General features: G+C 51.5%; 2 protein-coding genes across 2 annotated transcripts; one reads left to right on the forward strand and one right to left on the reverse strand.

Annotated features, from left to right (window-relative positions):
• Positions 1–278: 278 nt before the first annotated feature.
• Positions 279–2,007, forward strand: LOC104565182 (fibrinogen-like protein 1-like protein). The gene is made up of 2 exons (XM_088529984.1): positions 279–405; positions 1,313–2,007. The coding sequence occupies exons 1-2, from the start codon at positions 333–335 to the stop codon at positions 1,939–1,941; spliced, it is 702 nt and encodes a 233-aa protein (XP_088386110.1). The 5' UTR covers positions 279–332; the 3' UTR covers positions 1,942–2,007.
• A 2,552-nt stretch (positions 2,008–4,559) lies between these two features.
• On the reverse strand, positions 4,560–5,189 carry LOC104565183 (fibrinogen-like protein 1-like protein). Its single transcript, XM_088529985.1, has one exon. It carries the CDS (start codon positions 5,094–5,096, stop codon positions 4,560–4,562), a length of 537 nt encoding a protein of 178 aa, XP_088386111.1. The 5' UTR covers positions 5,097–5,189.
• Positions 5,190–7,746: the final 2,557 nt, after the last annotated feature.

The raw sequence follows: 7,746 nt of genomic DNA on the forward strand, positions 1-7,746 counted from the left end.
TGTTCTTCATCCTGTGCCATCTCACACATGGCTTTTGGGGGGCTGAACAAGGGGAAAAGGCAAAGATGTCCAGCCCTTGAGCAAATGATCCCAAGTCTCTTGGCAGGCTCTGCAACTCAGAGGACCTGTTAGCTGTTGCACAGCATGCCTGGTGCATTCCTGCATTCCTCAAGGTCATTCCTGCTGTACTGTGCAGGAGCGTTTGGATTTCCCAGCTCCCTGGAAGGAGAATCATGTTTCAGCTGTTTCAGAAGTTTTCTTCTCCATTTCTAGCAGCCCAGGGCCTTCTACTCCTTGCTTGTGTGCTGGTCTTGGCCACTCTATGCTCCGCCATGAATATGCAAATCTTACAGATCTTCAAGAAACCTCCTTCCAATACTTCGGTGAGCGCTCTGAAGAAAAACAGTACGTAGCATCCAGCGGGTGTCTCAGCACCCTCATCACTAACCCCTTTTGTTTTCCATGGTGTGGGTCAGCCTGGCTGGTGTACAGTTCCAGCCAGTGCACTGGACTGGTGGGGCCTTCTGAAAGAGCTGCCTGTGGGAGCCTGTGTGATGTGGCCTCAGGTCTGAAAAACACCTCCTTGATATACAGGCAAGTGGGCTGGGGAGAGGAGGCACCAGCCCCGAGCTCTGCTCCTCTGGGGACAGGAGCAGGGCCCGGCTGGCTGGATTACACCAGCTGCAGTGGGAGGGTGCAGCGCGTCCCCAAATACAAGCAGAAGGCCTGAGGAGACCAGCGCGGTGAGGGTACGGGTGTTGTGTGCCCACTGCAGAAGGCTCCAGGTAGAGAAGGACCGTACAATTATTCAGGCCCTTGACCTGCTCCAGAGTGGAGGATGGTGTATGTGAGGGCTCTAGACGATGCAGAGCATGTGCATATGTGTGGGTAAATGTGTGGGGAAGGAGGTATGGCGCTCTTGTTCCTTCACTCACAGCTGGGGCAAGAGAATCTCCACGGGCCTCCCCAGCAGACCCTGTTTTAGTGACACAGCCCCTGTTTCAGGAGGCAGCAGAGGAGCCTGCCTGTTCTAACACCACTCTCGTGGCCTGATACTAGTATGGCCCAGTAGGCCTTTCTCTGGGGAAACCTCCTGTTAGGTGTCCTCTGCGAGAGGAGTAGGTTGCTGAGGTCAACCCTCTGTCACTCCCAGGCAAGGCCAGACAGCCAGTCCTGTCGACCTCTCTGAAATGGGACAACTGAGCATCTCTAGGGAACTTTGTGCAGGTATCCATCTGTCCTGCCACAAGGCAAGGCGGGGTAATGTCCTGTTACACAGAGTCATGTTACATTGTGCTCTCTTCTATCCTAGGTTGGCCCAAGGACTGCAGCGAGATTCCCACTGGCAGACCCAGTGGCATCTACATCATCCAGCCCACGGGACTTCACCCACTTGTGGTGTACTGTGAAATGAATGTGACCGACGGGGGCTGGACGGTCATCCAGAGGAACCGGCATAACACAGCGATCACCTGGGCCGAGTCCTGGAGCACCTACAAGTACGGCTTTGGGGACGTGCAGAGTGACTACTGGCTGGGCACGGAGTACATCTATCAGATTGCCAAGCAGAAGGTCTACCAGGCCAAGTTTGTCATCGAGGATGCCACAGGCAGCCCCAAGTTCGCAGACTACAACCTCTTCAGTCTGGAAGATGAATCTCATGGCTACCGGTTGAGGCTGGGCTCCTACACCGGGACGGCAGGGGATGCCATGACCTCAGAAAATCCCAAAAATGTGCACAACAACATGAAGTTCTCTGCAAAAGATCGAGATCAGGACACTTACAGACGGAATTGTGCCTACAGCTATGAGGGTGGATGGTGGTACTCAGCGTGTTATTCTGTACGGCTGAATTTCAAGGGTGGCCTGACATGGGGTAGCCTGTGCACTGGGAGCTGCAAATCCTCTCTCATCCTCATCAAACCAGCTCTTTACCATTAGCACTGCTTCTCCTGCTGTTCTGCACTGGGCACATAGCCAGACCAGGGCTCTCCTGGGCCCCCCTTTCCAGAATGAGAGAAGAAAACAGCTCCTGATAGCAAGGATATCCCCATTCACCCCCAATCTTCCAGTCCATGAAGTAGCAAAGCTCCCTGCTTTGTAGAGACAAAACCTTTCACCTGTGCTGGGTTTTTATGGATCATTAGTAGAACAAGACTTCAGAAACATTGAAGTTTCCAAGTGTGCTCCTTCTGTTGAGAACAGTCATCAGAAAACGAAAGCCCTCCTGATCCAGTTAGCTCCATTCACCTCTTCTTTAAGGGCATGAAAGGATATCCCATGGCTTCAGCAGAAAAATATCCATCATCACTAGCCGAGAACTTGACCAGCTCTGAGCGCAGGCAGACCTTGCATGCATCATATCTCTGCTGTAGTTAGTAGTCATGCTACAGAATAAAATTGCTTTTCAGAACCTGCATAGGGATGTGAAAATCTATGTCATTTGCAAGAGAACTGCCCCAGATTGCTGCTGGCTTCTCCCCAGGAGTTAATCCTGGGATCCTTGTGTAGGAACAAGACTCTTAAAGGATTTTTTTTAATAAAGACTGAAATGGAAAATTCAAGACAAAAATTCCACTTAAGTAGGAGAGTTGGGTTTCGAGGTGGAGATCTTTCAAAGAGGGGGTGCTGGAACACATGGTCAAGAGCAAGGGCTGAGGGTAGGAGGGAAGCATCAGCTCACACATGCTAGCCATGATGTGCAGTTAACCAGGGCTGCCAGGCCAGATCAGCACCATCCTGCATGTTACGCTTTTGAATGTTGGCCCCAGCCTTGTCAGGGTCCACTGAGGATAACTGAGAGGAGAGTGTTTGCTAACATCTCCCTTGCATTTTACCTCCAATTTGGTCTCACCAGTGCCAAGAAGAGTGAAATCATCTCTCAGCTGCACTCTTTCAATACTGCCTAGCGTGTTGTTCACCTTCAATGCTGCAAGGGCACACTGCTGAGCCAAGGCAAATTGTCATTCACTAGGAGCCCCATACCTTTTTCTTCAAAGCTAATCCCCTAGTTAGCTTGTACATCCAGTTGAACTGGAAATTAATTTTTAAACCAACAGACACATTACAGGTACCAGAAATGCTATTCTGGTCAGCTGAAACTGGGAAGATTTGTTATCCAGTGCCACCCTCATGTATTTATCTCCCCATATATTAGCCCACGGGTGACTTCATTCTATCTTAGGACACCTGTGCAGGGCTTTAGAGACTAGCCTTGCTACTCCACCCAGGAATGGCACTGCTATTGCTCTGAAGAGAACCCTGGGGTCATGGTCATGGATCCTGGCCTGCAAGTCCAAGATTGCTAAGGATTTACACCCACAAACCTTCCTAGAACTCAGCTTTTCTTACAAAAACAGAGAACAATGGCTTCTATCAAGTCCTAAGCTCAAACTTCCCTCCATCCCAAGGGTGATCTGTAGCCACGTACGATGGGACTGACTCCTGTGCACCAAGAGCCTTCCCTCGTGTCGTTCAGGTCGCCCACCTCCTCCTCTGCACACCACTGTGTGTGGGGACCCTCCTTGCAGGGCACAGAGCAACCACCCACTCAGGTGCAGACTGCAGGTGAGGGTTTTGTGAGTGACCAGGGTGTTTTCCTGGCCGTGCTAGCTAATCATAACCCGAGGGACACAGTTCAGTGCACCATGGCTAGGACAAGCCATTGGAAGCAGTACTGCTGCCAGAGACCTGACAGAATTAGGGGCACCAGACAGAATTAGGTAGCTATGTGCCACAACCACACTAAAGGGAGAAAGCTCCTCTTACAGGCTGCTTGGGACAGTCACTATCAGGGGACAATCTGCATTAGGTCTTTCAATGTGGAGCTTGCAAATATTTTGGAAAAGAAGAAACACCAGCACAAAACCCCTTCACTGCACCCAGTTCTACACCAGATCAGTTTGAGTGAAGAATCAACTCCACAGCTCTGCACTAGCCCAGCACTGCCAGAGACTGTCATGTTGAAGGCAGATCTAATATTCTTGGACAGGGCTGGGCAGGAGAGATGGCTAAAGGGGCTCTTTGTGAACACACATGCATAATACACCCACCCTCCACCAGCTCCATTATGCCTGGGACTGAGGAGAACCATCTTTCCTGCACGCATGCACAGTGTCACCACAGCAGATAGACACAAACGCAGAAGAGTCTGGCTCCAGAATTTATTACAGCTGATTTCTCCCACCGCGTCCAGCAGAGCTGTCGGGTTTATAGGGCTTGGGGAAGAAGCAGGGCCTGAGCGAAAGCAGGGAACGTTAGGATTGCGCAGGGAAGGGGACTTGTGCTGGCTTCCCTTCCCCCAGACGAGGAGTGGGGCACCCACCCCAGAGCAGTGCTTGGATTCCAGTGCTGGCACCATCGGGGCACTGGGAAAGGCTGCAGACAGGGCGACAGCCGCGTGAGCCCCAGAGCTGCCGTGTTTCACTCCGGTGACACCGTGGGAGCTGCAGGCAGGGCAAGAGCTGTCCCAGTGCTGGCACTGGACACTGGTGCTGGCACTGGAATGGGGCACCGTGTCGGGGGTGGTGGCCAAGCTCCCAGGAGGCTCTCCAGCCCGCTCAGCACACATCTGTGGGTTTCACCAGGATGAGGGAAGATGTGCAGTCACCACTTTTGCAGAATCCTGGCCATAAGATGTAGTTTTTGGCATTGAGCAGGATATTTTGACAATTATCGTACCACCACCCCCCATAGCTGTTGGCGCAGTTCCCTCTGGCCTGGTCCTGGTCCCTGTCATGAGTGGTGAACTTCATGTTGTCGTGTATGCCCCCATTCTTGGTGTGGTAGGTGGTCAGGTAGTCCTCGCCCTCACCAGAGAACCTGCCCAGCCTCAGAGGGTACCCGCTGGCCTCGCTCTCCACGCTGAAGATGTCGTACTCAGCGTAGTGGGTGACATTGGCCTTATTCTGCACGACGAAGCGGACCTTGTAGGTGTTCTGCTGCGTGAGCAGGTGCAGGTACTCAGTGCCCAGCCAGTAATCTGCCCTCACGTTCCCAAAGCCGTACTTGTAGGTGGTCCAGGACTCCTTCCACGTGATCTCAGTGTCATGAGAGTTTCTCTGGATGACAGTCCAGCCCTTGCCTTCGGTGTCCATGTCGCACCAAACCACCCGCGGGGGAGCCTTTGCTGGCTGGATGACATAGACCCCGCTGGGGCTGTTCTTGCGGAGGTGGCTGCAGTCTGCAGGGAACCCTGCAACAGCAATTTTGGCAGATACAGGACAGGGGGGAAGGGGAGAAGAGCCGTATGAGCCAGTCAGGGTAACAAAAAGCTCCCAGATGGGCTGTGAGGTCTCAGAGCAAGAAGGGTTATTTTTATATGTCATCTACCTTGCTTAGGCCCCTCCACTGGGAGTAACAATTAGACCTGTCCTCTAACACAGTGGCCATGGTAGGAGCTCTGGGCTCTATTTCTCATGACTTGCTGTTTTTATTTGGAGCTTTCTGGCATATCTAGCCAAGAAAGGAGAGAAAAAAACATCCTCCAGATCCTGATGAGCTCTAAGCATAGCTGCCATACATAGAGCCCTTGGCATATTGAGGTACTGCTTTTGTGAGGACGGTAAGTGTCCAAAATGCTCTACTGGATGAAGATGTGTAAGAAAAACTTACTTTTTTCCCTGGAAATTATGGCATTGAAAAAGAAAACTAAGCTCTACCCTCATCTATAGAGGTCTCTTTCCATGGCTTGTTACAGTTCATCTTTAGCAAGGCCAATCTGTGTCTTGACTAACTTGGCAAACTAATTTGCTGTCTAATTTTTTTATTTTTGTTCCATATCTTCTAAGGAACATTTTACAACGTGTACTTCAGATTCAACACTATGAAATCCAGATTTTCTTGGACACAAAGCCCTTGCAGCAAGCATTACCCTTCCTGAGAGGAGGAAGGGAAGACTTTTAACCCAAAAAGAGCTCTTTTTGCTCCCTTGGGAGCATCTCTGCTCAGATCACACAGAATCATAGTATAATACTCACTCATTGCAAACTCACTGAATTACAGCATATGGGCAAAAACTCTGGTTTCAGTCTGGAGCCACCAAGGGTGCCAGGGGGAAGACGGCTTAGCAGGTGTCGGACGGTTTACCTTACAGACCAAGGCCCAGGAGGGAGAAGTCCCTGTGTTTGTGGAGTTCCCGTGTTCGCACCAGCCTGGTTGTGTGCTGGCAGCTGGCAAGCCCTGGGATCAGTGCTGAGCCAAGGAGTGTCTTTGCTGTTGTGCACCTTGGTGCCCAATGTCCCCCCCACCTGACCCATACTTACCACTCCGGGGGCTTGCGGTGGGCACTGCTGGGCCAGCGCTCACGCAGAGAAGCATCACCACCATGGACAGAAGGGTAATGCCCCCATGATGCAGGGTCATCCCAGCCTGGAGTCCTAGGGAGGAAAAGACACAACACTGTGAGGATTCCTTGGGAGCCAAGGTGGTACCTGCCCCTCCAGGCACTGCCAGCAGGCCCAAGGGAGCTCTGAGCAGGGAAACAGGGCTCCTGGGTCTGCCTCTACCAGGCTAAGCGGAGTAACAGCTTTGTTGCCCTTCTGACCTGCCCCTTCCCCACAGGTCTGTTCTTGGAAATAACAGCCCGAGATGGACTAGAAAGGAGAATGACAGTGCTAGATCTGAGGGGAGGAGTTTGCGTGAGGGAATAAAAATCATTTTGCACTCATTCTTAAGCCTTTTACATAAGTCCCTCCAACCCAAGGACAGACAGTGGGAAACCAGAAGCAGAGGATGGAACCTATGGGTCCGGTACCATATCCCAAGCAAAGAGAAGGAATCTGCCTGGATTCACACCCTGACACAGGCATGACCACACTCTCCTCTCTCCCAAGCACACGACTATGCCCTGCGCCAACTCAAGCACTGGAAGTGATGCCGTCACGCCTGGGAAGGACCCCTGTGCAACCACAAGGGAAAGGACAAAGCTGAGATGTCGGGCTCCACGTTACCTTCCCTTGACAGGACAGGGGAACAGAGGGCACAGCAGCCTGGGGAAAGCATAAGCTTGCAGCAGTGCTGTATCTTGTTCAGTGCTTTGCTCTCATGTCCCTTCTCCTACAAGGGTGCCTAGCAGTGTCCATCATCCAGGCAAGATCAGGTCACTGTCCTCTCACTCATCTTGAGTCTTTGTATACTCACCCCAGCAGTTCTGATCTGAGCCCAGCACCACACACAAGCACAGCACGCTGTTGGGAAGAGAACTCACCCATCACAACAGCACTGCTGGACAGAGAGCAGGAATCCCGTGGTGCTCCCTCCCGTGCAAGCTTTGCACAGAGACTTTATAGGCACCGCACACACCCACTTATGGTCATTCTTGGCATTTGTAAAGGTACAAGGAGACACTTGCAGCCTGTGACTCTTGAGCAGTTCTCAGGTCCCATGACAGCACAACTAAACCCTTTTTGGGGGAAAGGGGCATCTCATGCTAGCCAGAGAAATGAAACACAAAACAATCTTAAAACAACCCCCCTACACCTATGATGAGGGATTTCAGCTGACTCTTACAGCTATATAAACACTACACATGAATCACCCACTCGGAGCAATTTCCAAAGTGCCACAATCAAACAGAAGTGGAGGGACCCAGATTTTAAGGACATGCACACAGAAACTAGCAAGGAAGGGGAGATTAAGTCTCCAATCAAGCCCCAAAAGTGACCTTAGCAAAGATGAGGAAGGTCCTCAAGAGACCTGCCTGTTTGGTAACTCCCCACTGGCAGGATTCAGGATCTGTGATTTAAA

The sequence above is a fragment of the Tinamus guttatus genome, unplaced genomic scaffold (genome assembly GCF_059628265.1).
Source record: "Tinamus guttatus ecotype Peru unplaced genomic scaffold, ASM5962826v1 Tinamus_guttatus_pri_ptg000356l, whole genome shotgun sequence".
In the NCBI taxonomy this organism is placed as follows: Eukaryota; Metazoa; Chordata; class Aves; order Tinamiformes; family Tinamidae; genus Tinamus; species Tinamus guttatus.